This window comes from Staurois parvus, unplaced genomic scaffold (assembly GCF_062004578.1).
Source record: "Staurois parvus isolate SC_StPar_1 unplaced genomic scaffold, SC_StPar_1.0 ptg000669l, whole genome shotgun sequence".
In the NCBI taxonomy this organism is placed as follows: domain Eukaryota; kingdom Metazoa; phylum Chordata; class Amphibia; order Anura; family Ranidae; genus Staurois; species Staurois parvus.
Window position 1 is genome coordinate 1737826 of NW_028318465.1, and position 19675 is coordinate 1757500.

Below are 19675 nucleotides of genomic sequence, written 5' to 3' on the forward strand. Positions count from 1 at the left end.
GTTTTCATGTGGCCAGCTTGCAAAGTACATACAGCATATGCATGGAAAGAAGGAAAAGGATAATTTTTACTCCCCAGAATGGCCAGTCAGCCACAGTTGCTTTTGTAGCAAATAACACGTATGTAGTTCCAGTACCTAAACAGAGCAAGCATCAACACAGCATAAGCCTGCTAGTCTCTCACAATAGTGAGTTGCAGAGACAGGGATGGGAAACCTGTCTCAGCTATGGGTTCATAACTTCATAAGAAATCTCCTGAATCCTCCAGGATTTAACATTTTCAGAATTCTACCACCAGCTGTTAACAGTAGAATATCTTCCAAACAATTAGAGAACAGAGAATAAAACATGTCCACTCTCCACACCAGCAAACAATTGAGGCATGATGGTTGTGGGTGGGGTTATTCTGTTCTAGATCAGTGTTTCTCAACTTTTCTCAGTCAAGGCACCCTTTCAAATTATGGACAGTCCCGAGGCACCATTTCAAATTATGGACAGTCCCGAGGCACCCTTTCAATTTATGGGGTGCCTCAAGACTGTTCATAATTTTAATAGGGCATCCATTTTAAAATGTGAAAAACTATTCTAATAGTTTTATATAATGCAACACCCACACATGTAGGACACCCAACATTAGAGGTGATTTATTCTTCCAAAGCAAATACACTTTTGCACACTGGTACTGACTAGTATTCCAGTGTTTCTCTTCTCCCTCAGTTTTTCTCCATCACTGAGCTAATGTGACCCCAGCACTGATGGAGAGGGGCAGGGGGGGGTCAAACTAGGATGCTGTGCTCCTTATCAACTGATGTCATTGGTTGTCAAGACACTGGCAGCTAGAAGGTCGTAATGGTTCACAATGAAAACCTGTGGCTTTGTGTAACTAAAAGGTAGGCTTGTTCCACCCACTGGCTTGTATACAAGTTTTGGGCAATTTTTAGACATTTTGCCAAGACACCCCTGAAGAAACCTCAAGGCACCCTGGTTGAGAAAGGCTGTTCTAGACAATAGTTTTTGTTGTAAGTGTCTATTTATCCTGAAGGTGGCAGTATAACTGACAGTCTAAGAATGCCTGTGTCCATTAATTGATGAGAAAGAAATATGTGAACTTCTTAATAGACTATGTTCAGTTACTGCAGCTGTTTTTTTTATTTATTATTACAGATACATATATAGCGCTGTCAGTTTACGCAGCTCTTTACATATATATTGTACATTCACATCAGTCCCTAACCCTCAAGGGGCGTACAATCTAAGGGCCCTAACTCACATTCATACATACACATACTAGGGCCAATTTAGACAGGATCCAATTAACCTACCAGCATGTCTTTGGAGTGTGGGAGGAAACCCAAGCAGGCACAGGGAGAACATGCAAACTCCAGGCAGGAGGTGCCATGGCTGGGATTCGAACCAATGACCCTAGTACTGCCAGGCGGAAGTGCTAACCATTTAGCCACTGTGTTTTTTTAAAACAATATTATCCTATTTAAAGGTGTCTTGTACCTAGAGCAATATATGAGCTGCCATTGCTGAACACTTCTCCTGAAAATGTTAAGATGCCTGCTACCTCTGGCTTTATCTATCGACAGATATAATAAAATCAGACATGCTTTCCCAACTTGTTTGATATCTTGCCTAACAGTTTTTTCCATGAGACCTATTGACTGACCCTCCATGTATTGTGGCAATATCATTTTATGCATGTGCACCTATTTTATAGATCTAATGTCTTTCAATAAATAAACAGTTAAGAATGTTATTGGAATTTTCCATTGTTTGATAGGCTTTTGAAGACATCTACATAGAACAGCGCAAAACCATCAGAACAATTCTCGAGTATGCGGACAAAGTTTTTACTTATATTTTCATCTTGGAGATGTTATTGAAGTGGCTGGCTTATGGATTTGTCAAGTTTTTCACAAATGCCTGGTGCTGGCTGGACTTCCTCATTGTTGATGTATGTATTAATTTATGATTTTACTGAGATGAACATTGTCTTTCTAGGTTTACTATGTTCCCTGCCTTCTTTATTCTATTGTGGAAAGACTCCTCTGTGTACCCTTTCATATAACTGAAACACTACAGTCCTCTAATGTGGCTTCTTATCTTTCATTGAAAGTCTACACTGTAAATACTTTGAAGCTGTTAGTGGCATTGCCCAATACGATTGTTTCAGTGCTGATAGAAGGGCTTAGTATTCTTGTTCCTCTGTCCAAGAGCAATCAAAGGCATTTGTCATTTCATCTCAGTTGCAAAGAGGTCCTTGATTATTTAAAGATGGGTTATTAATCAGCACCACAAAAAGGAAGTCAGCGAATTATCTGCACAGAAAACTCTTCTAACAGAGGGTAGGTGATGGGGTGGAAGGCTTTCCTAGAGGCTGTAGGTGTGTGAATTAAGAAGGGATACGCTGAGGTGTCCCAGATTCTAAACAGAACCACAGATATATGGATATGACCGCTATAACAAATAAATATGACAGTGGTTTCCCAAACATAGTTTAACAGGTATAATATGTAATATTTATATAAGTAGGTAATAGAGCGCTGGGAATGCATAAGTGAAGCAGCTAGCATAAAAGGTAACCTTGGGACCCAGATAGAAACATGAGAAATAAATATGCAGCGCTTAGAAAATTAAATATGAACAAACAGAAACATGAGCAGCATAACTGCATGACAAATTCAGTCCATATTGCATGGTGCGATAAAGTGACAGGTGCAATTGTCCTAATAGTTCATGTTCAGAGAAATTCGTGACTCTTGTGATCTCGTGATTTGTACAAATAATGCACTAACCAGATAGCGCAATCAAAGCGCATGGAGCAATTAAGACCCGCTCCTGGTGCTCTGGACTTGTAATATTAGGAGGATGTCATCTGTAGGTTTGGCCACCAGATGTCATCAATCCAGGTATATAGGTAAGTCATCAACCAGAAAGATCATCAGCGGGGGAGGGGGTGATCATGCATCATTCCCAGATGGACGGAACCTTCAAAAGCGGGCTCCCATATCATAGATGAGACCCAGAGAAGCCTCTGATAGTGTAGTACGTTTATTAAATAAAAACTTACACCAGATACAATAAAGGAAAAAACTTACATCAAAGTAAGGTCAGGCCACCAGGGTGTCAATCAGGATGGCTTTGTGGTATGTATACACAGGTCAAGGGCACCTCCCTAAGGGAGTAAGTTTTTATTTAATAAACGTACTACACTATCAGAGGCTTCTCTGGGTCTCATCTATGATATGGGAGCCCGCTTTTGAAGGTTCCGTCCATCTGGGAATGATGCATGATCACCCCCTCCCCCGCTGATGATCTTTCTGGTTGATGACTTACCTATATACCTGGATTGATGACATCTGGTGGCCAAACCTACAGATGACATCCTCCTAATATTACAAGTCCAGAGCACCAGGAGCGGGTCTTAATTGCTCCATGCGCTTTGATTGCGCTATCTGGTTAGTGCATTATTTGTACAAATCACGAGATCACAAGAGTCACGAATTTCTCTGAACATGAACTATTAGGACAATTGCACCTGTCACTTTATCGCACCATGCAATATGGACTGAATTTGTCATGCAGTTATGCTGCTCATGTTTCTGTTTGTTCATATTTAATTTTCTAAGCGCTGCATATTTATTTCTCAATATGTAATAATTAATTGCCAAGCAAGAGATTAAACAAAGAAAACAAAGGTAGCTAATGATTGTTATGCACATATGCTGTAACCATGTAACACTTGAGAGCCCTTTGCTGAAGTAAGTGGAATAACAACAAAGGTTATTTCTATCTTTACTAATACTATGGGATATGTAACAAGCAAGATTACAACCACTCAACTGGAGTTCATGGCATAACCAAGTTACTTTTCTAATGACTTTGATAACTTTGTATTATGTGTTTGTTATAGCCTACAGGTTTTGCCCTTCACTGAATATACTGTGCCCAGCCCATTAGAAAGAAACATGTTTACTTATTTAGAAGTGAAAGACTTCTATTTGGGCACCTTGGAGTTGTCTATATAGTAAAATAAAATGAATCTGCAAAATGTGTGACTTTTCAGTAAACCCATTTAGTAAGATTTCCAAGATAAGGATACATGTATCTGACCCCTCCATGTTCTAATTTGGACTATTCCCACATGAAAACATGCCCCTTGCAAGAAACAGCAATAAGGCACTAACATCTAAATTGATGGGCCAGAATACCATGTATACCCTGTAGATGGAACTGTAGATCAAATCAGTTCCCACTGTGAAATCACTCCTTAGAGGGGCAAGAAGAAGGGCTGAAACTTTCATTAACCTGAAAAATTACTTTCATACTTAAATTCAATAAAGTTATTAGCTGGTGCTCCTTAACAGATTAACTACATTGTTCCTTCCCCATGAATTTTGTTATGTCTTGGTTACTCATTAACATTTATATTGTATTTTTCAAGGACAGCTGCATGTTTGAGACCCTTCGTGAAAACCATCGCCCTATTATCCATTAAATAATTATAAAAACACACCAGGACACAGAGAGTAAGACCAATCATGGCACAATCTTAGCCACTCCAATACATGACTTTAGTTTCCAGATGACGTATTTGTTGAAGGCATGTGCTGTATATGTTTATTTGTATTCTTTCTCACAGGTACCTTTTAATTTGTCTGGCTTCATTTAGTGGAAGCAGCTGTATCCAGCAGACGGTGAAGGGCAAGGGTAAGAATTTTGTCAGCCCCGCCTTGAATAGACCCCCACTGCTGTCTATCCGTGTGGTTCTGCTTCACTTTCATGTTTTTCTCCTTCTCGTTCTAATACCTTTTCAACCATGTTTCCTTCCAGGTCGGTTCTGTCAAGTGATTTAGACAGCTGAGGTCCCAGCCATGAATCCAGGCTGTTCAATCAGTGTTAGGCTTTGACTCTAACAGTCTGGAACCTCTCTTTGCTTTTCTGTTTCTGTGTAGGTCTCTTTAGTAAGCCTTATAGCTAATGCCCTGGGCTACTCGGAACTAGGTGCCATTAAGTCCCTTAGGACCTTAAGAGCTTTGAGACCCCTAAGAGCCTTGTCACGATTTGAAGGGATGAGGGTAAGATGCTGAAAGCAGCTGATCCTTCTGCATGCATACGGAGCAGTTTAAAGCATGCTAGAACTGATCAAACCGGATTGAGATTCAAAATTCATGATGCAGCTGCTGACCTCCTTATCCCTGCACCCTCTGCTCAAACAAGGGAGACGCATTCAGCTGCCTCATCACATTAATACTGGCCCAAAATGACATATCATTTGTAGTACATTGTAACATTCGCTGTTCTCATCTGGCCTGGCTTGTCTCCAGCACCCAGAGGGTTTCCCTGCTATATATCTATAGGGAGAATCACCAGGTGCAAAAAAGAAGAATTTGAACCCTTTACCAAGTGATGTTTCTAGCTTTTGATATATTTTCCTGGTAAGTGGGTATTCATAGAAGAAATTTGACTAACCTAGTTTGTGTCCAAGAGAGACAGTATTATATTCCTGTTTATCAAATAAATGACATATGACATTTTTGGTTTAATTCATCTTGCTGCACCTTGTTGTTCTCGGTCCAGTCTTACAAAGACTGGAAGCTTGTCTGATGGCAAAGCTTTTTCACTTCCTCCCACTTCTTTCTATGCTTTATGGCGCCCTGTCCCATCACTGTGGCTGAAGGAACACTATCAGATCATTGGAGCCGTGTCTTCTTATTCTTCCTAATAATATTTAGAAAAAACGACAGCAGTATCATACTTATTAGCATGTCCATAAAACTGTAAACTTTGACAAATGTACATATAACATTACTGGTTACAGATAGACCAGACTAAGAAGTAGAACTAAACTAGAAGTTGAAGCTCATATTTAGGAAAATTATATTCTGAGCCCCTTAAAATGAAAGTATAAACATACTAATTAGTGGAAAAGTCAGTATTCCTCATGTATACTGTTTACAAGCAGTTTAGTCTCTATTGAAATAGAGCTTCAATGTGTAAATAGCTTAATAACCCAAAGTAAACCAACTGTTTCAATAGATGCTGTTTCATGATCATTATTCATTGTTTGCAGTTGCAGTTTTCCCATACATGGACTACAATAGTATATGAAAAATAAAAGGGTGCAATGCTGGCACCTTCACATTCCTATTTCCAACCCTTTCACAAGGTCCAGTAAGAGCTTTCTAAAAACATTCTTGTATAATAATGGAATTGCACAATGATTTATGTGCAATAAGTGTCACTTTTCCAATCACAGGTAATCCCTTTCCAAGTAATGTATAAAGTTTTTTTTAAGGGATTCCAATTTAGTTCCTTTAGCTTAACAGAGAAAAGGGGACAGAAGTCCATCTTTTTGCTTATGCTGAATAAATTGGCAGGTACTCAATTGCTGGTGATATGAAGGTACTATGCTCCCTTAAGTACTCATTCTGTTAGTCATAAAAATGATTTAATTAAAAAAAATGAAAACATTTCTTTAAATATTTAGTGCAGTGTTCCAGTGAAAGGATCACTCCATCCAAACGGATATGCTGATGAGCTGGTTCACCTGTCCCCTAATGCAGTCATTGGTTAGATTTTTGTTGTATTCGCTATAACATAAAATACATAAAAACTACAACAGGGACCACAGGTATCACAAGTTAGCCTGCAGCCTCTTGTGTGTTTATTCTTACCTCCTTGCTGCTCTTGATTTCTCACATGTGTGTTTTGTCTGTGCTCACCTGTGGGCATCGTCTATTCCCTGGTTTTTATGTCCTTCCCTTTCATCACTTTCTGGGCCGCCTCCTAGCTGTTTTTTTTTATTTAAGACCTGCTCAGTCTGTCTCACTTGGCCTGAGCAAACTGTCAGCACATGTGTAGTGAGCTCTTTGATCCACAACTTGGGGTTCCCCAGGGCAAGGAGTCTAAGCCCCAACTTGCTTGTTCACCAGGGCCCCTGATGGTGGGGATGGACTTGGAGCAGGCTGGGACGAGGTCGCGGCCCCCAGCTGAGGAAGAGGAGACTGCTAGCGGGAGCAGGGTACAACAGAAGTAGACACAGGAAATCCTGTAGGCAAGCCGGGATCAGGACAGGCAGAAAACTAGCAATGTCAGGAACAAAGCCAGGGTCAGTACACAGACTATAAAGACTTCTCTGTAGCCCACAAGGGAGCTCCAACAACACGTTGCGCAGGCAACGTGAGACAGACTGAGCATGTCTTAAATAGACAAACCAACTAGGAGGCGGGACAGGAAGTGATGAAAGGGAAGGACATAAAACCCAGGGAATAGCAGACGACGCCCACAGGTGAGCACAGACAAACACACCAGAATCAAGAGCAGCAAGGAGGTAAGAAGAAACACAAAAGAGGCTAACTTGTGACAACAGGCTCTTTGTAATGACCACAAAATATGGAAGGACTTATAATTGAGTTGTGCTCATTTCCTATAGTTAATTTGTGCTGTACAGTAGTACAGGACTTTATAATATATAGAGATTATTTATTATCTTATGAAACAGAGATTTTAATGTACTTGAAGTCCTATAACATCTTAAGACATCTTACAAGGATTCAGTACGGCAAATACATCTAAATTTGGAAACTGCGAAAGGAAATTGTGGTTGTGTAGAAATAACTTGTTTGCATTTCTACGCAATACTTTTTATATCAGTTTATCAATTAAAATACACTACAGTAAGTGGAAAACTAGCTACATGTAATTTTCTGTCAAGAGCTGAATTAATAAAACTTGTGTAGGATAAATTTCTCAAATACAGATGAGGCACATCATGATACTGTTAGTGTGTAGAATACAGCATGTTTGTACATGTTGAGTGGATGCTACTAGATTTAATAGAGGTAATTGAAAAACACTTTATTATCTGGAGAGAAACTAGCTATACTCAAGATAATCTATGTGACCCAACCCATCTGTAATATTTTTTGACTGATTGCTTAGTTCACTATTGCATTTTAAAATGACAGTGCCAACATCCTTGATCATTCCGTTCTGCTTTATGCCTTTTACCATCACCTTAAAAACTTCTTTGTACAGGATCTACCCCTTTTTGCCAGTCATGTGATCTAATTAATTTAAACCAGAATGCCCTATTAGATCCTTAAACCATACAAAGTCTTGTAATCTCTTAGTAAGCTCTAAGGCTCCAAACTTAATTTGTGCTACTAGATTTACACACAGCGATCCAAAGGTAGTCATGTAGCCAGAAAAATGTAGAAGATACAAAATGTTGTACTGGACAGTGCTACTGATTTCTTTAAAGAGTGTTGATTACGATTTACACAGATAAGACCCATGTATGAGTTTAAATCAGGGCCGTCTTTAAAGTGGGGCAAAAGGGGCAGCTGCCCAGGGCCCAGTCATTGTTGTGGGGCCCAAAGCAGCTGCCTCCTGACCTCGCACTGCCTGGCAGGGTTTTTTGATCAACCTTAATTCCGCCACCTCTGGCACTGCTCACTTCTGTCACTTGTAAATACAGAAGCACTGCGCTCTTCTCCTGGTGGCCACTCACAACCCTCCCTGCTCTACACATTGATCTCTATAGGAGAGCAGAGGAGGGAGGGGGCGGGGAATCCAAACAGGCAAAAGCTTCTCCTCACTGGCAGTCTGCACAGACACACTGTAAGTACTGCTCTGCAGCCCCACTGTGAAAAATGTGTGTGCATCTGAGTGTGCGTGAGTGTGTGCGTATATGAGTACGTGTCTGTGCCTGTCTGTGTGTGTGTGTGTCTGTGCCTGTCTGTGTGTGTGTGTGTGTGTGTCTGTGCCTGTCTGTGTGTGTGTGTGTGTGTGTGTGTGTGTGCCTGTCTGTGTGTGTGTGTGTGTGTGTGTGTGTGTGTGTGTGCCTGTCTGTGTGTGTGTGTGTGTGTGTGTGTGTGTGTGTGCCTGTCTGTCTGTGTGTGCCTGTCTGTCTGTGTGTGCCTGTCTGTCTGTGTGTGCCTGTCTGTCTGTGTGTGCCTGTCTGTCTGTGTGTGCCTGTCTGTCTGTGTGTGCCTGTCTGTCTGTGTGTGCCTGTCTGTCTGTGCCTGTCTGTCTGTGTGTGCGTGCCTGTCTGTCTGTGTGTGTGCCTGTCTGTCTGTGTGTGTGCCTGTCTGTCTGTGTGTGTGCCTGTCTGTCTGTGTGTGTGTGTTTCGTGCCTGTGTGTGTGTGCCTGTCTGTGTGTGTGTGTGTGTGCCTGTCTGTGTGTGTGTGTTCCTGTCTGTGTGTGTGTGTTCCTGTCTGTGTGTGTGTGTTCCTGTCTGTGTGTGTGTGTTCCTGTCTGTCTGTGTGTGTGTATGTTTCTGTGTTCTTGTATGTGCATGTGTGTGTATATGTGTTAGCGTCTCAGTGTGTGTTTGTGTATTTCTCAGTCAGTCTGTGTGTCTAAGTGTGTGTTTCTGTGTGTATGTGGTGTGTGTATGTCTGTGTGTGTATTTGTGTCCGAGTGTATCTGTGCCTGAGTGTGTGTGTTTGTGTGTGTGTGTATGTGTGTTTGTGCCTGAGTGTGTGTGTCTGAGTGTGTATGTGTGTTTGAGTGTGCGTGTATAAGTGTGTGTGTGTGTCTGTGTATGTATGGCTGTGTGTGTGTCTGTGTATGTATGGCTGTGTGTGTGTCTGTGTATGTATGGCTGTGTGTGTGTCTGTGTATGTATGGCTGTGTGTGTGTCTGTGTATGTATGGCTGTGTGTGTGTCTGTGTATGTATGGCTGTGTGTGTGTTTGTATGTGTGTGTGTGTGGCTGTGTGTTTGTATGTGTGTGTGTGTTTCTGGGGGTGTGTGTATGTGTGCTTGTATGTGCATGTGTGTGTGTGCGTGTATATGTGTCAGTGTCTGAGTATGTGTCAGTGCCTGAGTGTGTGTTTCTGGACTTGGATGTACACAGCACACCCCTCAACCCTGCACTCCATACACAGGCACCCCTCAACTCTGCACTCCGTACATAGTGCACCCCTCAACCCTGCACTCCGTACACAGCACACCCCTCAACCCTGCATTCCATACACAGTGTAACCCGAACTCTGTACACAGTGCACCCCTCAACCCTGCACTCCGTACATAGAGCACCCCTCAACCCTGCACTCCGTACATAGAGCACCCCTCAACCCTGCACTCCGTACATAGAGCACCCCTCAACCCTGCACTCCGTACATAGAGCACCCCTCAACCCTGCACTCCGTACATAGAGCACCCCTCAACCCTGCACTCCGTACATAGAGCACCCCTCAACCCTGCACTCCGTACGCAGCGCACCCCTGAGCCCTGCACGCTGTACTTCATACATAGCACACCCCTCAACCCTGCACTGCATACATATAACACCCCTCAATTCGACACTGCATACACAGCTCAACACTTAACTCTGTAAACAGCGCACCCCTAAACCCTGCACTTTGTACAAAGTGCACCCCTCAACCCTGCAGTCTGTACTTAGTGCCCTCTTCAACCCTGCACTCTTTAAATACCCTGGCAGCCCATGCTTGGAGACGCTGCTCACATTGGGCTCTGTTCCTACCTGCACTCAGTCAACCTTCATAGTTGTGTATTCTCTGCTATGCTCATTTCTAATAACAAGTTCTAGAATTTTCTGTCTATTGGTGCGTCTTGTCCCCTCCGCAGTCTGTGGTATGCAGGAAGGGAGGAGATTGTGTGCTGTAACCTCTAGCAACCAATCAGTGAGCAGTAATGTGCAGTAACCTCTAGCAACTAATCAGTGAGCAGTAATGAAGTGCAGTAACCTCTAGCAACCAATCTTTGAGTGGTAATGATGTGCAGTAACCTCTAAGAACCAATGGGTGAGCAGTAAAGATGTGCAGTACCCTCTAGCAATTAATCAGTGAGCAGTAATGATGTGCAGTAAAATCTAACAACCAATCCATAAGCAGAAATTATGTGTTGTAAGCTCTAGCAACTGATCAGTGAGTCGTAATGCATGCTGTAACCTCTAGGAACCAGTCAGTGAGCAGTAATGATATGCTTTACCCTCTGTCAACCAATTGCTGCCTGTTCTGCTGCAGTAAACTGATTTTGAGTCTAGCTGCTATTTATTGTATGCTTCAGAATGGGGGGCTGAGGGGGTGGTGGTAGCTAGGGGGACCCAAAAAAAGTTTTGTCCAGGGTCCAATCAATTTTAAAGACGGCCCTGATTTAAGTGATGCATTAAAGCACTAAGCATTGTTAATTTGAACTGAGAAGAGGTCCAAAAGGTATATTCCAAGAAAAAAGGAGGTTCACCATCTTTCACAGAATCTATGCAAACAATAAGACCAACACTGTATTATTTGGTAGACTAGATTGCTATCAGTAAATAGTGGTTTCATTAGATAGCCAGTGTATTTTATTGATACAAAACAATACCAGATTTATCCAGCAGCAAGTGTAATCTATATTTGCAGCTGTATGTTCCCAAAGCAACCATGGAGCTTGCAGGAAGTAATATGCCTCTATATACTACACAGACAGAATTTTCAGTGGGGATTTTCCATTTTCCTGGGGCCCTCTCTAAGGAAAGATGGATACACTTTAGACATTTTTTCACAGCTTGAAATTAGGTCTCATTACTATATATATTCTATACCCTTCATATTACCTCACACAGTATTGCTAGGTAGTTTAAACCCCATGAGCGAATGATAGAAAGCATGTGTAGTGCAAGCTTTGAATCATTACATGTACCGTAGTTCTTTGCATTCTCAGCTTCATGTTAACTTGCTCTTGGAAAGAACTACCATGTCTCTTCAGTTTGTTTTGTAAGTGGTATTAATGCAGTGAAACATGCATGCGATATATTAACTGCCAATGCACAAAATCACATAAAAGCCATGTTCCCTCTTAGGGCTTCAGGGCTGGGGAAAGATCTTTTCAATGTGTGGTTGACTATTCAGCAATGTAGCTGTAGACTACAGCATTGTTATTATTTGATGTTATTATTGGCACACACCTTTTATTACATTTCATATCATGATTGGATCCTAATGTATTAATAGATATTAAGCAACTCTTTAATAGCAAAACAATGAAAATAATACTACTCAAATGCCCCCAAAACCCGTGTCAGTCGGATCATCATGTGAAAAGACTGGTGTAAGATAGACAGGTTTTAGCTTGTCAGGCTCTAGTAGATGTCAACAAAATGGTGGCAGTCTGCACACACACACCGACTCCCTGTTGCATAAATGTGAATGAGATGGGTATAAGATGGCTTCAGCTCCTCATCTCACTACCACGAAAAAAGTAAAAATACTCATCGGACTTTACAGACACGAGGAAGAACACAACCATTTAAAATTTATCACAATTTTTAATACAAACATTATAAAAACATTTAAGACCTGCATCCGATCATAAAAACACATATTAGAAAAGTAAAATAACCCACTGCAACTCATTTACCACAGTACCATAACATATTTATTGTATGAATGCATGAGGTAATTTCAAGTTATTACACAATTATGTTGTGGAAATGAGTCTCCCCTTCTCATGGAGGAGTTCTTTACAAGTGGAGAACAGGAGCTAAAGCCATCTTTTACCAATTTCATTCACATTTATGCAAAAGGGAATCTGTGTCTATGTGCAGACAGCCACCATTTTGTTGAAGTCTTCAATAGCAAAGCCACAACTTGTGTAAAACCCAAATTCAACTGCTGGTACATAGGTGATAAAGTAATTTTCAAAGCTGTAGTGTTTGAATCACTATAAAAATGTTTGAGTGCTAAGGATAACTTAACTTGGCATTAAAAATGAAAGCCCATGGCATGCCAAAACATTTTTTAACGTTTTAAATAGAATTGGAAAGGGTTTAAAACTTAGGTTTTTGTGTGGCCTGTGTCCCAGTTGGAGAGTTTTCACCACATCTTCTATCCTGGTGACAGAGGGACAGAAAAAGTTTGGAAAATCTCCCCAGCAGGAATACAAACAACAAAAACTTTTTTTAAGAGTGAGGAATGGTTGATGATTTTGTTTCCTGTTTTGAGACACCAGTTCCCCTCACTTCTTGTTTTGTTTCATATTAATAAACTATGAAGAAAAACTCTCTAGCAATAAAAACCCAAAAAGGTTCTAAACCTTCCTCACTCTATCCAAAACTTTAAAAAAAATGGGTGGAGTTGGGCTTTATTTAAAGATTGTTCAACAAATGCTCAGGGATCCTCATTATCAGCTGGAGGTCCCAAAACATCCTCCAACCCAAAGGCATTACTGCTATATTTTGTTTCAGAATGAAACAGGATGGTATGAGATGTTGCCACAAGAGTCTCCAACACTAGAAACCAGCATTTTTTCTTATCCTTGTTCTAAAAGTGCCTGAAATATTATATGATTGTTTCCCTAAAAATGTAAAGTAGTCTTTTGTATGTCAACTGATTGTTGGAATATGAAAGTTTGAAATAACAGCTATGAGTACGGCCACCAATCAGATTCACACAACTGGTCCTTAGGATCCAAAGTAAGAGTCAAAACGTCATGACTTTGAACATAATGACAAACCCATTTTGGTGTTTAAGAAAAATCTCCCTTCATCAGGCCTTAAGTTGCTGCATGTGATGCTGGACCCTGCGCTCTTAAAAAAAAATATAATTCACTGTTTATTTAATATTCATGAGTATCATCTGCCTGTGCAGATTGTAGCTTGCCTTTCTTAAATGAAAGCAGTGAGCTGTATATTTTCACTTGTATGCAAAAAGGGATAGCTAAATATTCTTAGCAATGACTCAAAATATGAACCAAAACATGTCTCTTCAGTGTTAAAAAGGAGGGAATATGGCTTTTACAATTTGAGCTTGCATAACATGCATGCTCAGCTGGCTGCCTGATATATATATATATATATTTATATGACCTGTGTATCCACCAATATGGCCTTTTTAACACTACCCACCTCTAATGCTTAGTAAAGGTTATCTGCTAACCCTGGAATATCCCTCTAAAGGCCACTTGCCGATATGAATATATATGAATAAGGAAAACACATCCTGCAGGTAAATTATTGTCACATGGAGTTTTTCAACACAGCAACAACCTTGTTACGGCATTATGCACAAGGGCATTTGCCTTGTGTAGCCCTCAGCTCTCTCTATAGTTTTCTATTATGTTACCCTTTGCCTTTACTCATCAAAGCTCCACCACACCTGAAACAAGAAGTTATCAAGGATTGATAATAAGTTTATTGGTATGACAACAAAAGCAATTCAGAATCACAGCATAAAGGTTACTAGCATTTATTTTGCTATCCAATCAAAATGATGGGCACAGATCACAGAGATCCTTTGTGCAGGAATTATATTAAAGTGGAACTTTGGCTAAAAATCGCTGCATATACATTGTACATCCCAACCACCACAAAGCCCACCTGGAGCTTCTTTTTTTCAACGGCAACGGATTGAGGGAGAATATTCCTCTTGCAGTACTGTGAGCCCAGACTGCGTAATGACCCCCCCCCCCCCAAGGCTTAAAGGAAAGGTTAGAATTATACTGGCTGTCGTTCAACATAGACTTACAGCACTGAATGGAGGAAGAAGCTGTGGATGGCACGGAACTATGGAGAGGGTAAGTAAAACCTGAGCACATTTTTTTTAATACATGATGGTGGGGGGGCCTCAATGATAAAAAAAACCCACTTTAAAGCACTCTTCAAGAATCTCTTTCCAATGCTAGTACACATTAGCTCTTTTAAAAGCTCAGAGTAGATGGTGTCCATATTTAACAATAGATTGCAGTACACCCACCCAGTATTTCTAAGCTTAGCTAATAACTTGGCCTTGTTTCCCAGGTATCTTCCAAAGTTCATTATCTGCAATATTTACACATCTAATGCGTATGGATGTATAACTTTTTCAGATGTTTTCACCTACCTCCCCCAACTGATTTTCCTAAGTGCTCATAATATCTCCAGGAGCATACGTTCTGACTGGGAACCTCATAGGCCTAAAGGTCTGTTAGCAGCTCTTTTCCCAGCAATAAGTCATCTTAAATTACTTGATTGTCCATGATTTGCATTGTCTTTACAGGAGATAGGGCCACTAACTGCAAGTCTACTTCAAATTAATTCCAGCCCGCTTTTTAAGTTTTGGATAGAGTATGCAAGGGAGAGAGTAGATTTCAAATTAGCAGAAAGAAGAATTTCCTCAATGAGACTCTGATAGCAGTAAATAGCCTCTCTGAGGGTTTTTAACATTTCCTAACATATATGTTATTATTGTATGTATCACCATATCCTTAGCCTTAAAGTTCCAGAAAGCCTGAGCTGTGCCAAATTGACAAGGAAAGCCTGTTCCTTTTACTGCTGTGTACCAACAAAGCATCATCATTTTCAGCATTTTTTGCATTGTAAAAAATCTATGTGGCACTAATTTATTGGTATATGTATTCTAAAATCATGCCTATAAGACATTGACTTGGAAATCTACTGTTTAGAGGATCTGTTCATGTTTAACAATCTTCCTGTCTTTCACGTGTTTAAGCAAAGCATACCTGTCAGTGGCCTTTAATTCCAATCAACCCCCTCCCCCACCTCCCATAATATAAAGTCTTTGTTCAATAGTAGGTTATGGACTTTACTACAGTCTTCTTTTCTTCCAACACAGGTTGTAGTCAACGCTTTGGTTGGAGCTATCCCTTCCATTATGAATGTATTGCTGGTCTGCCTTATATTTTGGCTGATTTTCAGCATCATGGGTGTCAACTTATTTGCTGGCAAATACTACTACTGTTACAATGAGACAGCTGAAGACAGATTTCAAATAGAGGATGTAAACAATCAGTCAGACTGTGACTATCTCATAAATAACAACTTTACTGAAGTCAGATGGAAAAATGTAAAGATTAACTTTGACAACGTTGGAGCTGGATATCTTGCACTGCTTCAAATAGTAAGCTCTCTTTTATGTGTATATTGCTTGTAAAGGTTGCCTTTGTTAAGTACTTTTGTTTTTGACATATCTGAGAGCCAAGGAATGATAACCTCTGATTACAGTATCTGCTTGTGATTTTCTTTTGCTGTATCTTATTTCCCTTATTGCATCACTAACATTAACACCTATTTTACATATAGCATTGTGGTCCTGTCTGTATACTGTAAGTGATTATATATATATTTTTTTTTCCATTTCAACTGTTCAGGCTACATTTAAAGGATGGATGGATATTATGTATGCAGCAGTAGACTCTAGGAGGGTAAGCATGTGAACAATTCTAGTGAATATTGTCTCTTTTTACACATTTTTGTGCTATGCTCAGCTGCAGGAACTGCTGATCCTAATGTGTCAGATTTCAGTGCATAAAATGCACTGGGAGGCTGCTGATTATATATGATTCATGATTTCCTATATCATAAGTGTGATAGAGCCATAGAATAGCCCTTGTGCCAAACCTGCAGCCTTTTGCCATTTACCGTGCATCCCTCTACACCACTGGAGATAGTAGTCTGTGTTTTCCTTACCTAGGTGTTTATCCGGTGAGGAAACTATTCTTTAGAATGTTCCTCCCCCTTCCCCCTGAGTCCTTGTTGTGACAGTGGGCAAGGAATGTGAATGGAAGAACTACAACTACTGTCAGCCTTTGCGGCTGATGGCTTGTAGTTCTCATTGATCCTTCCTGTCATTCAGTAGCTGCCTGCCCATGCAAGGTTTAGGCAGGCAGCTAAACTGACAGTCTGCAGGAGCCTGAGAATGCACCCGTGATCTGCTGAGCATTGGGACCCAGTTGTACTGCTGGTGCACATGAGAATAGTCCCAGTCATGTCTTCAGACAGCAATAAGGCTTTTAGATGGCTGTATGGTCAGTATCTAAAGAGTTCAGTCTCTCTCTCTCTAGCAGCAGATAGCCACGCCACAATGACGTCACTCCCGCTCATGGCACAGAGCTATGAAGTTGACGTCACCAGCTGCTGTTCGCTGGAATATCTCTTAAACGGTGCACATTTAGGAAACATTCATTTTACCTTCAGGTAAGCTTTTTTTATAAGCTTACCTGTAGGTAAAATTGTCACACAACACTTTACTACCACTTTAAGCTTTTATGTAGTATTAATTTCCATTTTTGGCTATATATTAACATATAATTTAAATATGTTTTAGGTGACGGAACAGCCAAAATATGAAGACAACATCTATATGTATATTTACTTTGTCATTTTTATCATCTTTGGGTCTTTTTTTACCCTTAATTTATTCATTGGTGTCATCATTGATAACTTTAACCAACAGAAGAAAAAGATAAGTATTTCTGCTATATACTATGTGTGATGCATAACATCATATGTATTTTATGTCTTGTTAAAAAAAAATCAAACATAGAAAAATACTTTCTAAATGTAGGCAATCAAGCTCTTGACACTGATGGACATAGTTACATAGTCTGGCTGCAAAAAGACAACAATCCATGCAGTTCAACCATTAAAAAAAAAAAAGTTACAATCCTATACCCACAGTTGATCCAGAGGAACAGAAGAGGCATTGTGTATTTAATGGAAAGGCACTGTTATGCTGTTATAAATAACTGGAAATGCTATAGTAAAGGATATCTAGGGGACAAATAATTCATATAGGGAGGCATTGCCCAGCTCTAGGTTTTTGAATTGGAAATAACACAGATTTGCATTTTGTATTTGCTTGAATGCTTTCATGCAGATTTGTTTGATCTTCAAACATTTACACAAGGCGGCCAATAATAGATTGTACAGTGTAAGAATGGTATGATTCTCTACAGACCGAGCAAATCTGCCTTCATATATTCAGGCAAATCAGCGTGCTCACCAGTTAGAACTGTTGATAGCCAATATATAGATCAAGGTTAAATTGCCTGGGGATAATTAAAAAAAAGTAACAATACATATTTTGTACATCTCCGCAAAACATGCACGTTTCACCATGTTTTGCCTCTTTATAAATGTTGCAAATACAGGAAAAATGCCAGATGATTCTGCCGAAAATCCAGTGAGCTCCTCACTTCCTGATTGAATTCAATTTTTTCCTGCTGGATTACAGAATACCTCCTTCAGGACGGAGTTCTGCAGTCCATCACTGGAGTACTTAAGGCTGACAAAACTGCTTGGGATTGTAGTGCAGCAGCTCACTAAAGGAAGTTAGAAGCATACAGTATTTTGCGCAGACCAGCAGGTATTCTTCTGTTCTTGTAACATTTTTTAAGGGGTAAAACGAGAAGAAGTGTGCATGTATGGCACAAATTAATAATTTTTTCTAGTTGTCTGATATTATGCTATTGACAGAGGTCAGGTTCTATGTAATTGGCTTGGTAAACTATCAGTGGCAAAGAGTAAGAAATTGTCAGGAAAATTATGTGCAAAATTGTCCCAAATTACTGTAAATTAACTATACTGTTGCCGTTACAATAGTTTATATGAAGCAAAATGGTGAAGTTGCATACGTATAAAATGACAGATTTCTGGCTTTTTGTTTGCAAACATCCATCAAGGTTTGGGTGGACAAACTAGCAAGTACTGCCATTTTTTTCTGCAAATCTATAGATCATGCTTAATAACTACTACTCCTGTGCGATCTGCTGCTTGGCACACCAATGCACCTATTCTATGCACATAACAAATATGCAAGCATTTCAATTAAATGGCGTACAAATGGCAAGATTCACACAAAATGTAAAAATGGGGTTTCCCTTCTGGCACACATGTCACATTTCACAGGAACATGATTTGGGAATCATTGTTTTTGTTGCACAAATATACAGTAGATGTCACAGTCAACGCTATTTTAATGTTGTATTGCTGATAATTTATCAGGCCCATTTTTTTCTTTTGGCAGGTAGTTGGGTTAGATTAGCACTAAGGTACTGGTGGGAAATCCGCTATGTACTATTTTCCAAGTTGTCATACTTACATAGGTTGTAACCAGTTTTTGTTTCCCTCTCCACTTTGGAGGTCAGGATATCTTTATGACAGAAGAGCAGAAAAAATACTACAATGCTATGAAGAAACTGGGCTCAAAGAAACCTCAGAAACCCATTCCGAGGCCATTGGTAAGGCCCATGTCATATTTATATGCTATGTTATATGGGAGGGTGCCTTTAGGGTCTGCTTTAAGTGACTATGTTCATGATTTGATGCCAAAATTATTTTTTCAAATTTATGTACAATATTAAAGCACTCTCTTTAATTTAATGTTACCTATGTTATATTTTTGGACCAGAAATAGAAATTGTCACCTGATCAGATTAGGTGAGCTGTAGTGCTGCAAATGTCCCTTTTCTCTGATTAAAAAAAAAATCCTGATTACTTTACACCAATTTAAATGTGTAGGAAACCTAAAGAGGATTTGTGTAAAAAGTGGAGGACATATTTGGTGTATTCCATAAAAACAAATTATAGTTATACTTAGCCCAAAACACCAGGCAAACTGCTAAAAACACAGTTAAAACAAACATAGGAGAGTTGCTTTATCTGTCAAAGGATTCTATTTCTGTCAGTTCATTCCTGAAGTGTACACATCCATGCCAGCATGGAGCACTGATTTTTTTCCCTCTGCAGTTATGTTATACAACCATGTCTCCATTCCCCAGGCTGTGATTAAACAATGCTTGAGAAGCAGCAGACTGATGAACTCTCCTCTCTGTTACTCTATCTCCTCCTGTAAGCATGTTAGCATGTAGCAAATATTTTTATAGTGTACAGTGAGGAGAGAAAAAAAGAAAAAATAAAAGCTTGGAAATGCCTTTAAGCTG

At 40.0% G+C, this 19675-nt stretch overlaps 1 protein-coding gene across 6 annotated transcripts in view; it reads left to right on the forward strand.

Moving 5' to 3' along the window:
* The window catches only part of SCN8A (sodium voltage-gated channel alpha subunit 8), a 226830-nt gene that overhangs the window by 186709 nt on the left and 20446 nt on the right, over positions 1–19675 (forward strand). For all 6 annotated transcript variants that reach the window (XM_089652045.1, XM_089652048.1, XM_089652044.1 and 3 more), the window contains 6 exons: positions 1785–1958; positions 4960–5082; positions 15568–15852; positions 16103–16156; positions 17059–17196; positions 18869–18973. In XM_089652045.1, the coding sequence (XP_089508171.1) occupies positions 1785–1958; positions 4960–5082; positions 15568–15852; positions 16103–16156; positions 17059–17196; positions 18869–18973 (879 nt within the window). The remainder of the gene's footprint in view (positions 1–1784; positions 1959–4959; positions 5083–15567; positions 15853–16102; positions 16157–17058; positions 17197–18868; positions 18974–19675) is intronic.